Below are 24252 nucleotides of genomic sequence, written 5' to 3' on the forward strand. Positions count from 1 at the left end.
GATAAACACAAAATTGATAGTAATTCCATCTTTAAAAGAAAATAACCGAGAAATTTTATAAATAGTATGCTATTTAATGGTGAAAACTTTTATGCATCTTATGCTACATTATCTTCTGTCCTGGCAGTCAAGATGGACTGCAAGTGAAAATGCACATCGTTTAGGTAAAAGGGGTAACTCGAAGTAGGCTGGTTATTTCATTAAGTGATACTTCACAAATTCCTATTTATGCCAAACCAACAGCAATTCCACCCCTAAGTAAACAAACAGATAGTTTAAATTTACAGCATGATGTATAAAGAACAGAATTTCTGAACAACTGGTTCCCTCACAAACACAAATATCAGTATCTGCTGTCAATTCCAGCACGCGTGGGAGATGAGAAATACAAAAGTGTTCTTACCAGTAGCTACTCCTAAATGGAGCTGCTACTTTTTGTATGTTTTCAATAAAGTTATTTACATCTGTAACAAGGATGCCACTATTTTCAAAGACTTCTCTGGAGACAGTAGGCTTTTCTGTAAAAAGAAAAATCTTTTTTTTGGTGAAAAATTCATTAATATACATTTTTTAAAGTAGCAGAACCCCTTTTACTTAAAAAAAGAAATCTTTTGTAAAACTCCCTAATACATGTAGGGGTGAAAAAAAGGAACTGATTCAAGTGAAGAAGAGGGTTTGAAGCTTTGGGAGCAGCTGCCTCCAGGGGCAGGGGGCGGGGCGCGGAATGCTTAAAACCAGTGACAGGGGCCGGCCCCGTGGCCGAGTGGTTAAGTTCGCGTGCTCCGCTGCGGCGGCCCAGGGTTCGGATCCTGGGCGTGGACATGGCACCACTGCTCAGGCCATGTTGAGGGGGCGTCCCACTTCCCACACCTAGAAGGACGTGCAACTAAGATACACAACTGTGTATGGGGGGGGCTTTGGGGAGATAAAGCAGGAAAAAAACCCCCCAAAAACCAGTGACCAGTGACAACTACAGTCATTCCCTAAATAAGTTTACAAGGCTTGGTTAAGATTCATATGAAACATTAAAAGTCAGAGGTAAGTATAAAATTAAATAAATACTTGTAGGAGATGATCAAACTTAACTGAAAAATTATGGGACAAAACGCACAAGACCTCTGCCCTGGCCTTATGCGCTTCTGTCAACACACACACCAGGCCAAAAGTTTATTCTTGGCCCCCAGTGGTCGGATACCCTACATATCCAATGAGTCCACTGGAAGGACATTCCTAGAGTTGACCTGTTTTATATTAACGACGAAAATTAGGGAGAACTAAGGCTGTGAATTTACCTGTTAGGAAAACGGCAAACCTGGCATGGATGCGCTGAATTTGCAGGTTTAGCAGACATTTCAAATGTTCTGCTTTTGTTGACGATCGAGAGTCACACTGGTGATAATGAAGCAATTCAATGATATTTACACTCTGGTATGATTTCAATATTAAGTTCTTCTTATGTGCAACTGAATCCACTCTGGAAAATACATAGAAATGTTAAGTTTAGATTCAGTGTAAGTTTGTGAAAGTTTATTTTTTTACTGTACCTTAATTTTCAGTTGTTTCCTACCTAGACTTTGTTTTGTGTTCACTATAGACTCTTAGTTTAACCACTTTTTGTTACAACACACAAACTTGTATGAGATACTTTTTCGCGACACACTTGGCTTCCTAGACATCACTGCCCTGTTGAGTTCCCTCAAAATAGTACAAGTGTACCTACTCCTTTTGTAAATACAGTTTTAAAAAAATATGGGCTTCATTCCAAGCAAGAGGGACATCTACACAGTGATCTACTACCACTTCCAGCGCCCCTGGCAAGCCTTTCGTTAATTTCCAGTGGACCTCTTATGGCATTCTTTCTTTGTATCGCAACGCTATGGTTCCAAATCTTTTAAGTCTCTTCAAAACTTCTATACTTATACTTTTTGGTCAGATAATCACCAACTTCATTAAAATTATGTAGCAGCTAGGAGTCTCTTAATTTCTCACCTCCCTTTAAATTTTGTTACTAGTTTTTTCCTTCCTCACCGTCAGCAGAACATGTTCCACTTTTAAACGTCTTTACCTGCTCCTGACTCCATCTCCCCAGTCTTCTCCATCACTCACATTCTCTCTCCTGCTTCACCAAAATCATACATATTCCCACTACTCTAGTGACAAGCACCAGTCACATCGTGATGATCAGTGTCCTTCCAGGCTTTATCCTTTGTATATATAAATTTATGTGACTGGCATCATACTGTATGTAGTTTTAAGATCCCAAATATTCCTTATTACTCTGAGTAGGAACTTTATGCGCTTCTACTTACTGTGTTTTGTGTGACAAAGATTATTTTGCATACATTTAAAAAGTTATATATCTACTTAGTCCATATATCTATTTTTTATATTTGCTGTAGAGATGAATCTGAGGCTGGTTTTGTAGTTACTGATAACCACCTATGGCTCTAAAATCTTTGTAAAAATACTGGTTTTTAAAAGCTCAGGTTTCTTTTTGGTTTTAGTTTTGGATAAATTCCCCCTAAATGTCAAAGGATATGATGAGTTTTCTGGTGAGTTCTCATTATGCCAGAATAGTATGACTTAAAGAGCGTATTACAGTGCCAACAGTGATAAATGGTAACTATTTCTGCTTACCCCAAGTCCTACGAATGCTAAGTTAATTTATCCTTACTAATTTTATAGGAGCGTGGTGGCCCCTCCGAGCTTTCATTTGCTTCTCTAATCTTCCTGAAGCTGAACTTCTGTAAGTGCTGGTTACCTCTCTCCTTGTGACCTCCCGGTCACGGCCTTTGACCGCCATCGCTCCTTTGAGCCCTCCTTCCTCCTAGACTGGCAGCCCTTGGTTCTGCTCCTACTTTGCTCTTCCCTTTCCTCCTGGACTGGTCCCTCTCCTAAGTACAAGCCTTTCCTGGACTTCTGTTCTTAGCTGTCTTTCCTTTGAAGATCTCAGGCTTCCACCAGTTCAGCTGTCTTCAGGCCTCAGTCAGTCTGCCTTTTGAGAAGGCAGTCCGATGAGACAGAAAATCACTGTCAGTCTGGAGATGAACGGTATGGGGCTGAAGCCCAGCTTCACTACTTGGTCTTCTTCCGACCTGGGTCAGGTCTGTCATCCTCTGTGCTTCAACTTGCACCTCATTAGAGTGGGTTTTACTGTCTACTTCCTACGTATGAAGTTAGAAAGTGAGAATCGACGTAAAACACCTCAAAGAGCCAGAAACATTCCAGAGATGGCCTGTCAAATCTCTCTTCCCTGTCTGTCTCCGAGCTCCAGAGCCCTTTCCACTCATGGCAGGTCTTTGATACGGAAGAGCCACTGCAGGCCCCAGGTCTCTTCAGCCAAGGACTCAAAGAAAAAAAATTTTCTTTTAAAAAACCCTAGCTGTACATGTAAGGAGATTTGCCTCTAGTCTATTGTTTAAAGGTAAAATTAAAGTTACATTCTGGTCTCAATTTTTGCATCCTCATAACTGTGGCAACTTAAAATATGAATAAATATCCCAAAGAGCATTAATGCGGCGAGCCCATAGTTCAATTTACTTTTCACAGTTCATGGTAGTAGAGCCTGAACGGGACTATACGGACGTTTTAGGACTCCTACATCTGACGTCTTTACTTCTGGTCTAGAGAAGTGCTACTCCAAGTATGTGCCTCAAGCTTTTTTTTTTTTTAAGATTCTATTTTTCCTTTTTCTCCCCAAATCCCCCCAGTACATAGTTGTGTATTTTTAGTTGTGGGTGCTTCTAGTTGTGGCATGTGGGACGCTGCCTCAGCGTGGCCGGAGTGAGTGGTGCCATGTCTGCGCCCAGGATCCAAACCGGTGAAACCCTGGGCTGCCACAGTGGAGCACGCGAACTTAGCCACTCGGCCACGGGGCCAGCCCCATCAAACTCTTGATTACAGTTACAACACACAGTTCCTTCAGTGAAAGCCCTACTACAAAAACAAAATCCTCAAAACAGTGAACAGACCGAAACCCTGTGTTTAGTGGGATTCCAGCACAAACTTACTCTGTTGCAGCACTTAAAGTAACACTAGTCCAGCACACTGAACACGTCAGCGTGTGAATTGCGTTGGTATCGCGCCCTCCTCCCAGGAAAGGGGGAAGGAAGAATCCCCCACACCAAAGGCCTCACCTTACATAAAGGTCTTACCTGACATCTTCCTTGAGTTTTTTATTTTCTCTGTAGTGAAGCAACCACTTCCATCTTCCATTTCCATTTAGTTTCTCCAGGATTTTGACAATTTCCTTTAGTTGAACTACAGAAGAGAAGAAGTTTGGCAAGGGAAGATGTGTTTTAGGGTTTTTGGCTTGTCTAGTCAAAGCCCACTAAGTATTACTTGTAAAAAGTAAGACCCCATGTTTGAGTGTATACCACTATTGCCACTTAACCCCATACTGCATTTCAAAGATACAGCAACGTATGGTCCCTGAACTCCTACCTCAAGTCCTGCCTACTCCTGCTACAGTAGGAGAGAAGCGTGAGGAGATGAGAACACTGTAGTTACCAACGAGGAAAGCTGTGAATGTGTATACATCACGTGGATGGAACAAAAGGAGGGGGTCCAGTTGCAAAAGAGAAAAGACAGGTCTAGGTTTCTAAATACAGAATCTACAGATATTTTTCAACTCCAGTGTTCATGCAGAATTCATGTTTGTTGAGGTCTGCCCTCCTCATCTCATCTAGAAGTGGGGTCCACATTGAGCTCTACGGTGCTGTCAGAGGCACGGCAGGTTCTGACCATACAGAGAAGAGTCGGCCTCTGTGCTCTAACACTGTTCTATGTCAGTTCAGTACCCTGAGGAATAAATTATACATGAGTTGTCTACGCAGATAATTAACACTTTTAGTAGCTATTTCTTAGATTTTCAGGATATCAACAAGATTGTAAGGGTGATTTTAGATTTTCAGGATATCAAGATGGCAGGGGTGATTCTAAACAAAAAAATTAAGAGAAAGCTGACTTCATTTGGCAAGTGAATGAGTCAAATATAACAAAATGTCAAATTTGTATGAACAGGAGTTTAGCTGCACTGAGAGGGAGGAACTTAGAAGCAGGTTTGGTGGTGAAGATAAGAAGTTAAAAGAGGTTAACAGCATGCGCATGGGTGATGAGAATTACATCCAACTATACAAAGAGTGCTTAGCATACCACAGGCAAAAATTAGGCCCTCAATAGGTGGTGACTGATACTAATTTCTTTTTGATGAAATAGTATTTGGGTCACTGGGTGAGGAGAAATTTGATTTCACTGGATTTCAAAGAAACAAACAAGAGGAAAATAAAAGACCAACCTAATGTTAAAGTTTCTAATATTTTGTCATCTGATACCACAAAGCCTCCTGTCCGAAATAGCTCTTGGTAGGTGTAATCGAGAACATCTTCCGGGCTGTCTACTCCAGCGAAGATGACGCTGGGAAAATGCTTCAGCTTCAGCAAAGAAGGTATCTGTTCAACATAAAAGGACCCCCAGTGAACACAGGTTCAGTAGGTCACTTTTGTCCCTTTTATCCAAAGGATGAAGTTAGCTCATTACAACGTGGTCTCCATAACTTCAAAGGTTGGAGATAGTGAGTGAAAGAAGAGCTGCCTGAGGTCTGGGGCCCTGTAACGTAACAGGCAGGTGACAAGCTCAGACGAGCATTCCCTGTCTACAGCGTCGGGTCGGCTGGGCGCTGTGAGGTGCAGTTTCTGCCTCCCCACAGCAGGACTGTCTGCCCAGCCTGTGCCTGTAAGTTAGATCTTACTGCAACAAGCAATTACTTTTGTTCAACTAATAGGTAAATATCATAACAAAGAGTTATGAAAATGTTCTCAAGTCCTTTTAAAGCAAGATTTGTTTTAAATCTTAGATATCAAGAGATGCAGATTTCTATCAGGTGAGAAAATTTACCAATTATCTCCACTCTTCATAGTTCTCCTTTAGTTACTCTGAAAATTTTCTTAACTCTGTCAAACATAATTTGCCCTATAAATACCTTGGTAATAGTACAATATCCTAAAGGACATTATTTTGACCCCGTTATCTTCCCACTTAGATTCAATGGTAATATTGTTTAACTTCTTCCCTAATAAAAAAGGCAACGATGAGTCTGATAATTATAGAATAATAAAATGTCTGAAATACATTTCTTTGTAAGAAAGATATTTCCAAACCTACTTGATGCACATGTGAAGATATATCTTCATTTCTGATGATGACTATTAATGTATCATTTTCTCTGTGAAAAGCTTGACAGAAATGCTGAGGTTCAATTTCTGTATGGCCTCCTTTCCTCAGAATATTCTGAAAGATTTACAAATAGCCGTTACTAGAAAAAGGATACTTGCAAAGAACCACTTTTATAGTTTACTAAAAATATCAAAAAGCACATCTTATTTACTAAATTATATTCTAACAAGGCAACATAAATGGCAGTGTGTCTTATTTCTAAATGAGCTTTCACGTATAAAAGAAATGATTTCCGGGTATCACTAACAACTGGATTTAGAGGTTTATTTCAAGGCAAAGCACAGATACGATTTCTTTTAACAAAGAGCCCACTAAAATATCTAAATATAAATCTTTAACCCTCACTTATTTTACCAGTAAACTATTTGAATGAATACATTTTCTGATATGTTCAACACGTTCCGTCAAATCCCGCGGAGTTCTGAGCTACTGTCACGCACTCTGAATTTCGACAGTGCTTAGTGACCTCACAGATCTGTGTCAGCTTACAGATAAATGGGGCCCCGCGTCCCCAGGACTGACTGCTGCAGGCCTCTGACCCAGCATGGCTTTCTGAGCTTCTACAAACATTTTGCTCTTGACAGTACTTCTTTCTCAAGTTTATTTTATAATGTGCCCGTGTTCCTTATTAATTCCAATCATGGATTTATCATGTGACACTTTCACCATGTGACACACACTCTGGACTTAACACATGACTTCTGAGAAGGGTTGACATTTTAAGCGAACTCTGAAACAATCTAGTTGAGCATTCAGAAGTAAGAAACACACACTAGTCCAGCAGTCCATACCTCGTTCAAGAGGTTAGCATCACTTTCTTAAGAAAAGCGTCCCTGACCCCTTCTAGGCCTACTGCCCTCAAAACAAGGTCAAAGCACCTGCACCATGACCCTTACCACAGTTTTAATTTTACATTTATTTGTGTGTTTCTTGTCCCATTAGACTGTCAGGATCATGACAAAAAGGCAACATTCCCCTCCCTGCACACAGTGAGGCTCTAAAACAGACTGAGGGACTGCTGGCGTCTGACCCGGCTCCCGCTGCGAGTGTCGGGGGGGGCTGCGGGAGGTGGTGTTTCAGGCGCGGCTTTGGGTGGGTGCTCCAGGTGGTGAAGCGGGGCTGGCAAGCCTAGGGTTGAGCTGTAGGCCAGGAGTATGATACATGGGGTGGAGGAGTAAGCCAAGCAGTGGACACATTCAGGGTCATGGGAGCCAGCTTCCTGACAGCTGGAGAAGGGGGCGGCAACCCTGGCAAAGGCGGCTAGGATAAACCTGGTGGCGCTGGATTAAGTTGGGGATAAGGACACACCTGTTCTTGTTTTTTTTTTTTTGTTTTTCTTTTTTTTTGGAGGAAGATTAGCCCTCAGCTAACTACTGCCAGTCCTCCTCTTTTTGCTGAGGAAGCCTGGCTCTGAGCTAACATCCGTGCCCATCTTCCTCTAGTTTATACGTGGGACGCCTACCACAGCATGGCTGCCAAGCAGTGCCATGTCTGCACCCGGGATCCGAACCAGCGAACCCCAGGCCGCCGAGAAGCGGAACATGCGAACTTAACCGCTGCGCCACCGGGCCGGTCCCACCTGTTCTTGTTTTTAAACATAAATGTAGACACAGATGTGTGTGTGCGTGTGTATGTATACACATAATACATTTCCTGGCTCTGTTTACTGGGAGGACCTAGATGCAGTGACATCCAGTGGCACCAAGTTCATCCACTGCCCAGATCTTGATTCCAAATGCTCTTCTCCACTAAAAAGAACCACAGCTCCAAGTCAAGGCCAGGGCAGGGAATATACGAGATTGGCTTATACTATCATGTTGCACCACAAAGGAAGGAAGTGTCCAAAGAATTATGGGGACTTGTCAAAAGGACACAGAAGCCAGCTTTATTACAGGGACTCCCACTGGCTGGGCCTGGGACAATCTGAGCATTAAAAGAAAGAAAGAAGGACCAAATAGTAACTGAATAAAATGATATGGAACATGGGTCCACAATGATATAAATGAATGAATGAATAAACAACAAATGGGAGAGAAGGGAAAGTTCTATCTTACAGTAGAATGCCAACAAATAAATGTAGAAGGAATGATGGAAGCAGAATACCACCATTTAGCAACCACCACAGTATTAACTGATCCAGGCAGGAATCATCAATGGATGTTAAGACCGGTGGATGAAAGTCTAATGAGGAATAGGATATTTACATATCCTATTGTATCTTCCCACTTATTAATAACCACATGTTTATCAATTAACTTTACACTGGAGGAACCATCTTAACGAACTGAAAAAGTTAATATGCCAGGAACAAGACACATCAACATCGTGTGCCTCCTGAGATGATGCACTGAGAAGAGAGCATCATATCTGGGTATTCTTGCCTAAAATGCATAAATCATGTGGAAACAACAGATAAACACAAACTGAAAGAAATGCTATCAAATAACTGGCCTATAGTCTTCAAAACTGTCAAAAGTCACAAAAGATAAGGAATGACAGAGGAACTATTCCAGACTGACAGAAGCTGAAAAGAGACACGACAAGCAAACATAACGCGGTGCCGGACCAACGGTGGGGTCTGTGGATTGGACGAGCTACTGCATTCATGCACGTCCTGACTTTTGGGGTTGTGCTGTGAGCAGACAGAAGGCGGCTCCTTCCTCAGGTCATACACTCATAATTGTGTAGGAAGGGGTACTAGGACATCATGTCTGCAACATATTTTCAAATGGTTCAGAAATGTTAACAGCAGGGTATCTGGGTGAAGGTTACCATTTCTGCAACCTTTATGTAAATCAGAAGTTATATTTCAACTTAATAAAAAGAGAGAGAATGCTCTTTTCCCAAAATAGGAGAGAAATAAATTCTGAGAGGATAAAATGAGGAAGCTAATGGTAAATCAAGACAGATTCTGGCTCCTACCAAGTTAGAATTTTACCATGGTTACATCATTTAAATTTAAGGACCATGTTCTCACACCAGAACGTCAATTATCCTAACATTCAAATTTAAAAAATACATCCCAAACCAAAAGAGGTTCCCCTCAACTATCCACACTAATGGAGGAAGAGAGGTAATAATTTTTTAAAAATCTGGATTTTACCTTTGGAATATGTGTTTACATTTGAATATGAGTATGTCTACATTGGTAACTGTGAAAATTAGTCACTGCACTAATTCTGGAACATTACACAAACCTTCAAATAGAGTACAAACAGCAGATCCTGTAGCTTAATGTTTGGTATGCAGATAAAGACCAAGCTGTGAAACTCAAATACCAATTCCTATCATGGCTTCCTTCTGAAGCCAAGAATGCTAAATCTATTACTTCTAAAATAAATTAAAAGTAGATGGCAATCAAAATAATATAAACTGTAAGAAAAATCTGACACTTTACCTTTGTTCTTACGAAGAACGACTTGTCTTCTGTCTCAATAAGGTAGAAGAGGAAGGTACTTTTACAAGCCTCTTTCACAACACTTTTTAGTTTCATATGCAAACTGGTACACAGGTCTGTAATCACATCCTCATAGGAGGCTGACCTTCTTGGGAAAGAGGAATACATCTCTTGAGATGTGGCTTCCCCAGAAGCAACATTTGGCTCTTTCCCTTGGACAACAACTTGGTTGCTGTTCATCATCACCTTGTTAAATTCAGCATACTCATTGAGAATAAGTGAGATATCGTTCCGTGATTCTTTCAAAGTACTGTTATATTTCAGTTTGTTGAGGTGGAATGAAACAGTCTGATTTCTTTCAGAATTTGTAAGATGATTTGTACTGTGACCACATGTCTCCTTCCAAAAGGAAGAAGTGTCCAAATTGCTGGGCGTGTGGCCTCTTGTGTACTGACTCTGTTGTTTGGTGTCTGAGTGCACGACTGTTACCACAAGGGGACTTCTGCTCCGGGATGCAGGATATAGAACTGGGGACTCAGAGAGTTTTGTCAAAGGGAAAGCTCCAGCAGTGATTTGGAAAGGTGACTCCTTCAGAAAGATGTTGGTGGAAGACGCGGAATGCTGAGAATCTCCATTCTTTACAATCTGTTTTAGTTTATGTGCAAAGCGGAGATACTCCAGATCTAAAGTCTTCTGGGTGAGGTCGTCTGCCGCCTGGCAAGTATTTGCCCAGGAGTTGAGCAAGTCACACTGCGCAGCAAAGCCAGGCTGCCTCCTCAGGCTCTGCGATGTCCCTGTGGTCTCGTTGAGCTCTCTTGTCACAGTAAAGTTAGCGTAAGTCCTGGGGATCCCATGCAGATCTCTGATTTGGACATAACGCGGCACACACTTATCTTCTTTCTTTAATCCAACAGACCAGTTTCTGGGAGGAATGCTTGCCTCCAACCCGGAAACCTGGTTAGAGTAGCCCCAATCTTCATTATCACTATTGTTTAGACCCAGGAAAGAGTCATAATCATCTTTTGAAGCACCTTCTCTTTTCTTGGTGTGACTACATCGCAAAGTGCGGGAATCTTCCATGTCTAATTTGGGATTTCTACAGTCACCAAAAGAGTCGTGATCGGAGTCTCCAGAAAGTGGTTCATAATGGATGTCAGAATTCATAATAGGTGTCACACTGATCTCCATGTCTCCACCCAGGGTTTCAGAGGCCTCCGTGGCCCTAAGCCCCTCACCAGCCCTCTTATTTTCCAAATGCTCTTTAGAGACTCCACAAACAAGAGGGGCACAAGATTTGGGAACAAAGGAAGCAGAAGGCTCCTTAGTGGCATTTTCACTAGAGACAGCTATCTTTTGGTAAGATTCAGCATGTAAATACATGGGAAAAAGACCACCATTCAGCAGATCCTTGGTTTCACATGCTGACATATCTTGCAGCACGTGGATTTTCTGTTTGTCTTTTGGAGATGTGGCGTTCAATTGAGAGCCAACACCTCCTAGATCTATGGTTTTTTCATGTAATTCAGCTTCAGTGTCACTATTCTTAAGCAAACTAGCCATTCTGACTACTGATATCTCCTGTGTTTGAAACCCTGTCTCTGCACTTAGGGATCCTGTCCGATGGGTTGACGCAGCGCTGGCTGAGGAACAGGTGAGTTCGGGGCTCTCTGAGTACACGTGTGCCTGCGTAACACCGGCTCCATCAACCGAATCGGAGCTCAAGGACTTCACCTGCATGTAATTGCCTTCACCTGTTTTCAAATCACTGCTAAAGAGACTTTTCTTAGTGCCTTCGGGGCTCGTCTGCTGTTTTAACACCACGTTCACTAAACCACTTGGAGCAGTTGCAGAAACAAACGTGTCAGCCAAATGCATATTTTCCATAATCTTTCCAGGACTAAATGGAGGCTCACTGGTCTCCAAGACAAGATGATTTAAGTCCGAATTTCTGTTCTCTACACTAATTGGCTGCACTCGATTTCCTGATGTTACCAGTTTTTCTAGAGAAGGCTTGAAGTCATCTCTGTATCTGGCAGCGGAGGCAGGCTGATCTAACTCTCTATCACAGTGTGGCACTTTTTCTGAGAAAGAGAAACCTTCACTGTGCTCACTTGGGACAACCTCCTCAGTTACCTTACCAGGAAGGGTGAAATGTCTCTCTCTTCTTCCTGGGTGATTATTTAATAATACTAGAGGTATTTCAGCAGAAAGTTGCATCTGTTGTACCTGAGTTAAGTTAGCCTGTCCCACTGGATTGGTAGGACCAACAAAAGAATTTTCTTTTTCAGCTATGGCCAAATCTACTGACTCAATCTGGGAGAATTTGTCACTTTTCTCACACTGTGTATCATGAAGTTTTAAACTACACAGAGACAAAGCCTGAGACGGCTGTGTTTCTTCAGCTGGTACTAGGGGGTCAGGACTAGAAGCTGGTGACACTTCTTCAATTAAAGAACCAAAGGGAAAGTCTGAGCTAACATTAACTTCCTCTGCAATCTCAAGGGCACAAGTTTCTTTAGGAAGTATTAAAGTAACTGTTGGTAAATGATCATCTTTTCTCTCCTTATTTTCTAATGGCTTCTCTGACACTGTAGGATATGCTGATGTATAATTAGTAGAATTCACTTCTCTGTTTTCTACAAAAGTCGCCTCTTCTGGCTCAATTATTTCTTCAGTCGTATCCTGAAGATCTAACTTTGATAATGGGGCCCCCTCCCGGTGCTCTATTTCACCAGCTGGCATTTCTTCTCTGGGACTTGTAGGTGGTGAGATTGTGAGAGTTAGGTCAATGTCAGAATCTTCCTCTGACAACTCTAGGCTGACCTCCTCTCTATTCAGAGATAGGCTGGTTTGTTTGGTAAATGTTGAATTAAATGACTCAAAATTCATATTTTCACTGTTTAGACCACTCTTGTCATTCTTTAGTTCTAAAGAGCCATCTGATATACTACCTACTGATGGAATGTAGTTAAGTGAATAATTTTTTTCCAAGGTGGCAGAGGCTGATGCTGAGGCTACTTCTCCAACGTGTGATGGCTCTATAATCTCTTCTGAAGATAAGCTAGAGAGACTCTGAGACTGCAGACAAAATTCTTGAGAGAGTTTCATTTCTTCTTTGGGTAACGAACAATTAGAACTTTTAACTAATGATAATGCTTCCGTTACCACTGAATTATCAGATGGCGATGAAGAGCCTGGAACAGGAATCTCTTTCTGTAATGAAGACATTTCTTTAGCAAATGTCTCTCTATTTCCTGAGGAGGCACAAAGGTACTTAGTGCCTTTTTGTCCTGACATTGCAAGAGATGGAATGTCCCTAAGACCTTGTGTTTGTGCCTTTTCAAATGTGGATACAGGATGTCTAGGACTTGTAGGAGGTGATATTTGTTTAATCGACTCCATATTAAAGGCTGTAGGTTTATCAGCTCTATTTACAACTTCTGGATGTATTGGGACATAGGCATTTTTTTCAAAAGTGAGAGTAACTGGCTCCAGATTAATCATTACATACCCCACATCAGCCTTCCTTTCTAATGAAGGCTGACATTCTGTGTTTATGGAGCTGCCATGCTGGATAAGGCCCTGTAAAGTACCTGGTTTTGTCTGCATTGTTGCATGAAAAATATCAACTTTGCTTTCAAGGGTGCTGTACAAAGACTTTTGACAAATCAATGACTGCTTGCTGATTCCATCATAAGTCTTGGTGAATGTGGTTTGTGTAACAGTATCATTGTAAGAAGTCACTCTTGGGCTATCAAGTGCCTCAAAAGTTTTCTCTTCACCAGAAATAGAAGGTCCATTAGTTTGGGTACTTCCAATACCAGAAAGCACAAGATTAGAAGTCTCTGGTTTATCTGATGATTCTTGTTCGGCTTTCCCCCCAATTATCTGAAATTACAAAAGTTAAAAAAAAAGAAGTCAAACAGATTGCTTTTTAAATATTTACACATGGGAAGAACGGAATAGACAAGGATTAATTTTAGTTTGTTCTTTTGAATTGTCTAGTCTATACCAAAGGGCAGGGATCAAGAAAATCTTTCTCTTTTTAAATATGTTTAAAATAGCCCCAAAATAGGAATCTGTTTTCTTTAAATATACACACAGATGAGAGCTCCAAACTTTCTAAATTGCACAGGCCATTTTTTTAAGGGACTTTTGAGAAGAAAAGTGGCTAGACCAGTGACAATTTAAAGTCCTGAAAATGAAGCCTGTTTGCTAAATAGCATCACTTAATTCAGAAATGCGGCACTAGAGAAAAAGTACTCAATTAATTTTAATTGTTTTTAGTAAGATTAAAAGATATTTTTTAAAACAAAGAATAACTTATTTTAAACACCAGCTTTCAATTAGACTATAAATACATTGTTATCTGGAACTTTCCCATGAGGAAGCAGTAATTACTCTCTCTTACACTCAGAATACACTGATTAGTAGTTTTCCCAAGGTATCAATCTCCATTCTGGTAAATAAAGGTCCCTTACCCTTTAGCTATCTTCTTTGTTTATAACTGGAGATAATCCCTCTCTCATTATAATACCTCCTATTGGACAGAGTAATAGAAAACACAGTACAGTTTGCATTAATAACCTAAACCAAAGGGACTGATATAAACACTAACAGGAAGGACTTAGGTTAAACATTAGCAGAAACACCTCTGGACAATTTTGATAATCTCATAAACAGGTTGGCGGTGGTGGTTTTTTTTTTAAAGGTTAAAGCATGGTCTTGTGCAGAATATGGTAAAATGGAGTGATCATATGATTGACCATACACCTGTAATTTTTTTTTTCCCTTTTTCTCCCCAAAACCCCCCGGTACATAGTTGTATATTCTTCGTTGTGGCTCCTTCTAGTTGTGGCATGTGGGACACTGCCTCAGTGTGGTTTGATGAGCAGTGCCATGTCCGCGCCCAGGATTCGAACCAAGGAAACACTGGGCTGCCTGCACCAGAGCGAGCGAACTTAACCACTCGGCCACGGGGCCAGCCCCGACACCTGTAATTTTTAGAACATTATGGTCACAGATTTCCTGCCACGTCTTGAGGAAATCACATTAGAAGTCAGAACCTGTGTTTCAAATCTCTTGTTAAAAACCAAAGAAAGACACTGACCCAAGTAACTGGCAAGGTGGAGCCGAGACTGAGAGTTTTAAGAGGATGTGAGTGGCAAGACACAAAGCATAGAAAAGTCTTGATGGTAAGAGTCATTCTGAGGACTTTCCGGGGACCTTCTCAATCATGCCGTGGCTGCTAATGCTTGGCCTCAGTCCCAAACCTCACCATACCTGTGGTCTTAGTGAAACGCAAATTGTGAAAATCTTCATACATTTATACTAATGTTTTTCTACTACAGGTGAAGTGTAATGTTTCTAAAATACAGTCTGATCATTGAAAAACAGCTGCTAAATTAAACACACTCCTAAAAGCAACATGCTACTGGTTTCCAAAGACTGTTGTGCTGGAATCGCTTCACATCCTAGTTTGTCCACTTGTGGAGTAACGGAGTGTGGTATAGCACTTGTGTGTGCGCCTTTAAAGTACAGGCACAGCATCCAAGAAGATGATGGAAACTTTTTAAGTATATGCTATAGACATTGTTAGGAATCATTAATCTTAGTAGTCTTTCTACTTCTTAATACTGTATTTCAGGTTTGCAAAAAATCATTCCTAAAACTAGTACTGATGTTAATCATGTATTACCACAAAAAAAAAATACTTAAAAGAAACTAGTATATATATAGGTAGCAACCAAAATCTGCCTGACTAAACTATGAATATTTTCTTATTCTAAGGTAGCGACTCTTAACTGGATTTTAGGTTTCTCTCTGAGAATCAGATGAGATTTATGAACCCATCCTCAGGAAAAAAAAAATACATATGTAACATATGTGTATGTATATATATAGGTATATACAGTCATGCGCGACATTACGTTTTGGTCAACAGTGGGCCACATATATGATGGTGGTCCCATAGGTTAGTACTACATAGGTGTATAATAGGCTATACTATCTAGGTTTGTGTAAGTACACTCTTTGATGCTCACACAATGACAAAATCACCTAATGAAGCATTTCTCAAAACGTATCCCTGTCATTAAGCGATGTGTGACTATATATACATACACGTACACAGAATTTGATATTGAGAAACATTCAGATTGTCTAGATTTGAACCTTCGCTTGACAATTTACTAACTATGTGACTTCAGGCAATTTCCATACTTCTCTATGCCTCAGTTTCCTCACCTAGAAGGTGGGGAGGAATGGGCCTTACCTCACTGGGTTGTGTGGGCATTAAGTGAGTGAATTTGAGTGAAGTGCTCAGACTACCACCTGGCCCAGCACCCCGTCAGTCTTCATTTTGATGATTAAGATGAGCACCTCGAGACATTCACAGAGCCTCTGAGGCTCACCCCTGGACCTGCAAATTCCTAAGTAACCCCAGGTATAGAAACAAAGGCACTGTAGGCGCCCAAACTCATGCCAAATTATTCTGGAATAAATCTAGGCCAAAAGCTTAAAAAGGGCAGGTAATTGTCAATCCATTTACTTGGAATTTTGATACAATTTTTTTTGTTTTGAGGAAGATTAGCCCTGAGCTCACTGCTGCCAATCTTCCTTTTTTGATGAGGAAGACTGGCCCTGAGCTAACATGCATGCCCATCTTCCTCTACTTTATATGTGGGATGCCTAACACAGCATGGCTTGCCAAGTGGTGCCACGTCTGCACCTAGGATCCGAACTGGTGAATCCTGGGCCGCCAAAGCAGAACATGCGCACTTAACCACTGTGCCACTGGGCCGGCCCCTTGATACAATTTTTTAATTTGCTCCAGTTAAAATTTTATTATCTAGCCTGGCTGAACATCAGTTGAGAACAATGGAATGAAACAAAGTGTATTTTCCATATTTATAAATGGTTATGTACAGACCTATGAGAGGTCTGGCATTTTATTTACTGTTCCAGTATTTGTTTCAAAAAATAATTTTAATATATTTAAGTTTATTTAAAGGTTTATCAAAGATTTCTAATATTACCATATTTGATCCTTAAACACTATTGTAGGTAAGACATAACAAGTATTATTCACCTCTTTTAAAAGATAAGAAACTAAGCGCAGAGAGAACAAGTAATTTACCCCAAATTATACAACTAATAAGTGACACAATTATGGCTGGCTCCCAGATCATCTGACCCTATGACTTTTGTCTACTTCTGCTTCTTCAGTCAGGATGGTAGATAAGCTTCATCTGCAGATAATTCAGAGCGACACTCACAAAAATGAAGTTTTTGGCATTATGATCCTTTACATACTAGAGGATCCACTTTCCTAAAAGAAACCAATGGCTTTTTTTTTTTCTCATTTTAGGAAGATTAGCTCTGAGCTAACATCTGCTGCCAATCCTCCTCTTTTTGCTGAGGAAAACTGGCCCTGAGCTAAAATCTGTGCCCATCTTCTTCCACTTTATATGTGGGACGCCTACCACAACATGACTTGGCAAGTGGTGCCATGTCTGCACCCGGGATCCGAACTGGGAACCCCAGGCTGTCGAAGCGGAACGTGCGCACTTAACCGCTGTGCCACCGGGCTGGCCCTCAATGGCTTCTTTTGAATGTGAGTTTTGCCTACAAAAAAATAAAAATGTCTTCAAAAACAATCTTAGCATTTATAGTATTCAGCTTTACTTACCTCTTTCTTAGAGGAGTAGATGAAATTCCGGCTTTCTGGGGTATCTGGACCACCCTCTCTTGAAAAAATTTCTTTCTGTTCATTCTGCACCCAGAGTTCCAGGCCTCTTGCAGACGGTGGTTTCATAAAAGGAAGCACGGAGCTAGTGTCAGGGAAGGACACTTCAGCAGGATGATCTCTGGGAGTTTCCTTAGTCTCCAGCAGAGGGTCTACAGAACAGCTTTCCGCATTGGGGGACTCCTCAATTTCACTGAATTCAAACGATTCTAATGTGCTGTTTATAGACACATACTTGGCTGGGTTGCTGTGTTCCACCACTTTGCGGGATGATCGTATGACCTTGTTTTGATTGCTGTAGAACAGAGCTACCCACATATGAAGTAAAAGCTTAACTTCTTCCACGTTATCAGGTAAATCAGTGTTCCAGGGCCTGAGATTTTTAAAGAAAGAACAAGCAAAAATTATTGAAAATGATTAATTTTAGTTATTTTATCATAAGTGCCTTTATTATTAACTTTAGTTTTTGTGTTTTTATTTTAAAAATTACACAAACATGAAACAATGAATAAGATAAAAAAGAAGTTTATGCAACAAATAATTACAATGAATCTAATCCACTCATTTTATAGAGAGAGAGAAGGGAACTGAAAATCAGAACTTTCAGTGACTTCTTTCAAATCACAAAACCTGTAAGTGGTAGAACCACGATCGGAACATCGGTCTCCCGACTCCTAGTCTAGGATTTTTCTTTCATACTACACAAACTCTCTCTGGACACAACATAATTATTATGTGACGAATGGTTTCAGCAACTACCCAAATCCTCATCTCCTTGCTTTTCTAAGTCTGGCCGACTCGTCTGTTTTCTATTTTTGCATCTCTCTTTCAATAGTTGGGAAAGTCTGAAGATTAAAATATTTCTGTGGGCAAATCAGCAGAACTACTATACTACTTTCAGATTACAATTCTAGCAAATCTCCTGAAACCGTAAGGGGAGACACAAAACATTTCTGTCCACACGCCAGGCAAAAGGAGAGCACGGAGCTGGAGTGGGCCGAGTCAGATTCAGGTGAAGGAAATGACCCTCATGGTTAGGTGGGAATGCAAGTGTACGCTCTTTTGAGTGTGAGCTCCTAACTGGAGCAAGGAAAGAAGTCTAATACGATTTAGCCACTCGTGTGAAATATTCCACTAACAGGTAGCTGAATGTCATTTCACACAACTAATGCTTCCTGCAAATGGTAAGGTTACCATTTATCAGTATGTGCCAGTCACCGTGCAAAACCCAAATGGACGTTAACAACCTCATAATGTAGCTATCACTAAACCCATACTGAAAAGTGTTACCCACAGACTGTCATCCTCCATTGGCATCATCTGGAAGTTTGTTAGAACTGTAGCCCCAGGCCCCATCCCCAACAAACCAGAATCAGCCGTTCAGAGGCCTAGATGAGCCGTGCACACAGTAGAGACTGAGCAGCAGTGTCCTGAAGGACAGGAACGTCCAGGTCACAGAAGCTAGGAAGTGGGAGAGCCTAGATTCAAAACCTAGGTTAGTCCACCCCCTAAAACCCGTGCTTTCGGTTGCTCTGCTGTTACTGCTTTAACCTCTTCTTAAGGAAGATTTATAGAACCACCCCATGTAAAACCATTCACTCATAGCAATCTAACCAACTTAACAAGCTAGAAGTAATTCTTTAAATGTTTCTTCTGGAATTCAGTCTGTAAGGCATTATTTCTGTATCTCACTATTTTACATTAAGATCTCATTTAAGTATTATAATTCAAAGACCACAAAGGCTTACGAAGGAGCATCACAAAATGGAAAGCTAAGTTCTCCATGTGGACAAAACCAGCCTCATAGTCTTAACCGTCAGTAAACACGACTGCTTGATATCGTTACCAAGTTACTGGACTTACACACAACACTTCTTTCTCCTTCCCAAAGTTTGGCACAAGTATCTCTTCTCACTTCATTTCTCTCAACACAAAAGTTATATTCATTTTCATCAAGTGTCACTCCTACTTACCCATGTAATGCTCTTATTACAGTTTTCTCTAGTGGGTTGTTGGTATATTTGCTGTCTAAGCTGAATACATATTCTGTTTCACATTTGAAAGTGACCTTAAAGGAGCCGTCACAGCTGAACACGGTATGAGAGCAGTGGAAATCTTTCAGGCTGGAGGACAGCAGTCTGCTCCTGCGCTTGAGTAACGGGTCCTCAGAAAGCTTTTGCAGAGGGGAGGTGTTCTGCTGATGCCGAAATGGCATTACTTTTCCCACTGGGGTTCCTGCTTCAGGGCCTTTTGTGCCACTCTTGGCAAAGGCAGGGCCTGGTACCCCTCTCTGCTGTAGATGCTTTTTTGAATGTTCTGCAAGGAACAGGGCATAGGAATGTTCCACAGCAACAAAGGAGCTTTGGCTTGTATCGGAAGTTTCTAGTGTTTCCTCAGGAAGTGCCAATTGGGCTTCAACAGGGGCCTGACTGCCAGGAACCACGCTTTCTTCCTCTTGGCTGACAGTGGAGTCTGACGTCGAATTACTCTTCTTATCAGAGGAGGGCTTAGGTAGCAGTCCACCTTTTTGACTTTTAACTCCTCTGTGATACTCATGGTCAGATGTACTGCACAAAGAATGTTCTTTAGAAAGCAAAACATTGTTTTCTGGCATTTCAGAGGAGCATGGAAGGGTTCTGGGCTCAGATGATGGCGTGGCAGAGGTAGCAGCGCTTAATGCTAGATCAGCTAACATATTTAGGGCCTGGGAGTCACAGTTGACAATGGGGTTGTCAGGTAAATCTTTCTGAGCCACTGTGATATTTTCTGGTTGAGCTGCATTTATGCTAATAACATCTTCATGACCAGCTGATGAAACTTCTGATTGAAGCTGTGAAGCAGTTTCTCCTTTGGCTTCAGTGTAAAAGAAAAAAAGACATATAACATTTGATTCCATAGAATTAATTCTTTGCCATATTGCTATCACTTACTGAAAATCAATGGTTAAGTCAATATACGCAAGAAAAACCTCTTGATATGTTGTATAGATTGTACACTAAAATTTTACTATCAGACTGCGGTCTTCTCCAACTCTCAGACCTATTATAATGTATTTACCAGAGGAACAAGTCTTAAGGAATGTGCATATTAATTTAAAAAGAAATCACCCTTCAAAAATGCACGTACTGAACTACACATAAGGCACCCTGCTCAGCTAAATATACAAAGAGCAAAAGACAAAAACAACAAAAAAAGAAAACAAGAATCCTGCCCTTAGAGAGCTTACAATCTAGTGAGAATACAAGAATTTCTAAGTTTGAAGAGTATATTATACTCTGTTAACCTTTCTTAGAAATCATATCCCTTTAACACTTGACTAGAGAAATCACCTACGTTCTAAATAGAGATGATTTTAACCATACTGATGTTTAATTATAACACGTAATGCTATGAATAAAAAAAATCAGAAAAGTCTTAAAAGTATTGAGAATTGCAAATTAATTTCACCACCCTTTAAAACTTCAGCTTCTGCACTGAAAACATTTCCTCTCTATCTGCAAAATAGCAAATCTCCTTGTCTACTGACAATTCTCCTTTCTGCAGATGTTCAAATCTACCCATTTGCCTTTAATCAGAAAACTGACATTGACTGATTGACTTGCATTCTCAGGACATTAATTCCGCCTTCTTAAACGCAGTTACCATGAAGGGTAAGTTCACAACAATACTAGGCAACGATTCCCTGTAGCAGGTGGATGGATGGACAGAAAACTCTCTGTGCTCCACTTTCCCAAGAGGTCATCAAATAGAATGAGAAGGGTGTGTGTGCATGGTGAGGAGGGTAAAATTAACCAACCACTGTCCAATTCTTACTGAAAATAGCAAAATTCAAGGGGGCGAGGGGGAAGAAAGTGACCCAAAGCAGAGAATCATCTCATTAGCCCCACAGGTGTACTGGAAATGCGAAATTCATTTTTTGATCTGATGTGTTTATTGATACTAATTTCATTCTATTTTTGTTAATATTATGGCTCTTACACAGAATTATCACTATGAGTAAGGTCTAATATAAAGAACATTATAGGGGCTGGCCCGGTGGTGCAGCAGTTAGGTTTGCACGTTCCACTTCGGTGGCCTAGGGTTTGCCAGTTTGGATCCTGGGTGTGGAGATGGCACCGCTTGGCAAGCCATGCTGTGGTAGGTGTCCCACGTATAAAGTGGAGGAAGATGGGCATGGATGTTAGCTTAGCGCCAGTCTTCCTCAGCAAAAAGAGGAAGACTGGCAGCAGTTAGCTCAGGCTAATCTTCCTCAAAAAAAAAAAAAAAAAAGAATACTATAGTGAAGTCAAAGAAAAGGATTCAGTTTAATAAACACATGTAATCTCAGGTAAATCATTTAATTGCTGACTTGTTAGACATTCTCAATCAACTAAAAATACAATACTGATAGTCTGTCTCTTTTAAGAAATACAGATAAGACAATGCCAGTGAATTATATAAAAAATATAGAGTTCAGCAAATGAAAACTATATTAAAAACTTTTAAAAGGGCAGAAAACCATGAGTTTCAGTAACAAAATGACTGAGACTTCTTAAACTCTGATATTTCAAGTATAAGAATTGAAAGAGATTAGTATAGGTGATTAATAAATAATAGAAAAATTAAGAGATTACTTAAAAGGTAGTAATCTTAAAATTTTTAGCTTGGAATGTGGCTGCAGAATATATACAGACATTTCCAGTACAAATCAGCCTGTTTTTGAACACACATTTTAAAAACTTTTCATTTTCTGTGCTCACTTTTCTGCCAATATTCAATTGCATACTTCTTCCCACTAATAAATTAATCTAGAAATATCTGAGAGCCAATTCAGTACAAAGAATTCAAATGACATGGCTAAGAATACAAGGAATGATATATGAATCTATGCTCATGTTTACAAACTAACTGGAAAGAAAGGACCAAGACACATCAAATGATTGGAAAGTAGTGTGAACTTAATTCCATAATGTTCTCAAAAACCCAAAAGGAAATGAAAGAGAGATCAGTGAAGATCAGAGCATCAGGAAATGCCTCACGATGGAGGCAGGACTTAGCTGAGCAGAATCTGGACTGATAGAGGGGATTACAAGAATAAAAACAGGTGCAATGCTCATGGGGGCAGCACTGAGTGCCTGGCAGGGAAGGCACACGTTAGGAAACAGCAAGAGAGAAAGAGGACACGTAGGGTCAGAGCATATTATGAACTGCCCTGAGACACAAGTAGAAGAGCTTATATTTGGTATGGATGCCAAAATCGCAACACTATGGATTTTAGAATGACATGATGAGCTCTTAAAAAGTCTTCAATTGTAAAACAATATTAAAGAAACTTAGAGGGGAAAAAACGAAGCTCTCCCATAATACCATCACCCCAACAAAACAACAGTTTCTTTCTCTGAATTCCCACTAATTGAGATTTTTTTTCAAATCTAAAAATAGATAAGGAAGGTTAGATAGAAAACTGATAGAAATCTAAAGATAGGAGGAAATGAAGTCTTTGTTAAACAAAACCAGCACACATACAACATAACAGAACTCAATATCCAGGAGAAAGTAAAACTGGCAGATCCGGCAGACCGGAAGAACTGTGCCATGTGCAGAAAGAGGACAGTCAGAAGAGCGCAGTGGGCCTGGAGAGGAGCTGGGGTGCGTGCAGATTAAGAGGTGACGTCTATGGTGACAATGGAATTTTCAAGTACAGAGGGTACATCCAGCAGTTGGAAAGACAGAAGTAGAACAGTCAGTTGTTTGCTCATATAAGTAAACTTTATTATTAATTTAAGCAAAATTAAAAAAGTAAAACTGCTTTTAAAATTAATTTAATGCCTTTTAAAACCAAATAACAGGATCTGGATTACTGACTGTTTTAAACAATCTCTTTACAATTCCCTTTGGACAAATAAACTTATAACCTTCTACTTTTTATAAGTGATTATGGTCTAGAAAAATACTGTCAATTACTACCTGCTTGTGCATTTAGTCATAAAAAAGGCCATTTACACTTATTCTCACACACAGTTCATGTTTAGGCTTTATGCAAACTAAAAATTAGGGTCTATTTTGTGAAAGCATGAATCTTAGCACTTTCCTAATTTACTTATAATACGAAAGCAAGTTATTTAGTCCTGTTAGTGTCTGCACTAAAGAATATAGCAAGAATTGTTGACAGATTTCAGCTGTTCTTATATTATTTCAATACACTATCTTGCAATCTCGATCAGTCGGTATTGTCGTGTTTAAATTTACAGGAAGAGTATTTCTTACCAGGTTGTGGTTGCTTTCTGACTCTGGGATTCTGATTGCCTTTTACTATATTTACCCTCTGTTTTTGTGGCGATTTCTTCACAGGTGGCTTAGCCCTTGGAACAGTTTTGACTGGAGATTTCTCTGGTCTCCTTGCCCTTTTAGCATTCGTTGCCACTGGAACATCTTTAGAAATAGGAGCATCTTGGTTTTTCCTATCCAATTTGGTTGTCTGTACAAACTGTGCAGTCAGCACTTCAGCACCTTATGTAGAAAAGACACCGTTTTTTAAGGGGTGGGGGCTCAGATATTTATCAGCATAGCTTTTCCTTTTATTTCTTCTGTTTTGGGGGGTAACTTTAGTAATGGGGAATTAAAATACAAAATTTTGGGTATTTCAGTAGAAGATTTTTTTTAACAAAGCAAGACGTAAAAGTTCTCATATAAAAATATGAACTTGCTAAGTGCTGGTCTATATCCTTCTCAGGTGAAGGAGAAAAATATCAGAGAAATAACTTTATAGAAACAAGGCATGGTTTAATTTTTTAAAAAATGTCCATAATCTTTCCAGACGGATGTGGCAGGTAAGAATGAATATGCTAGTTCATAGCACTGGGAAATGGATAATTCAATTTACACAAAGGCAACA

The 24252-nt window shown here is 40.2% G+C and overlaps 1 protein-coding gene across 47 annotated transcripts in view; it reads right to left on the reverse strand.

Annotated features, from left to right (window-relative positions):
* TASOR2 (transcription activation suppressor family member 2) overlaps positions 1–24252 on the reverse strand; it is a 99858-nt gene that overhangs the window by 729 nt on the left and 74877 nt on the right. For 31 of the 47 annotated variants that reach the window (XM_070255040.1, XM_023632334.2, XM_005606953.4 and 28 more), the window contains 9 exons: positions 23625–23867; positions 19352–20231; positions 17322–17751; positions 9632–13519; positions 6163–6288; positions 5297–5450; positions 4155–4260; positions 1293–1474; positions 404–518 (listed from right to left, as the gene is read on the reverse strand). In XM_070255040.1, the coding sequence (XP_070111141.1) occupies positions 404–518; positions 1293–1474; positions 4155–4260; positions 5297–5450; positions 6163–6288; positions 9632–13519; positions 17322–17751; positions 19352–20231; positions 23625–23867 (6124 nt within the window). Of the gene's footprint in view, positions 1–53; positions 535–1292; positions 1475–4154; positions 4261–5296; positions 5451–6162; positions 6289–9631; positions 13520–17321; positions 17752–19351; positions 20232–23624; positions 23868–24252 lie in introns of those variants that run through there. The other 16 variants (XM_070255016.1, XM_070255047.1, XM_070255046.1 and 13 more) reach the window with 7 other exon arrangements.

The sequence above is a fragment of the Equus caballus genome, chromosome 29, assembly GCF_041296265.1.
Source record: "Equus caballus isolate H_3958 breed thoroughbred chromosome 29, TB-T2T, whole genome shotgun sequence".
Taxonomy (NCBI): Eukaryota; Metazoa; Chordata; class Mammalia; order Perissodactyla; family Equidae; genus Equus; species Equus caballus.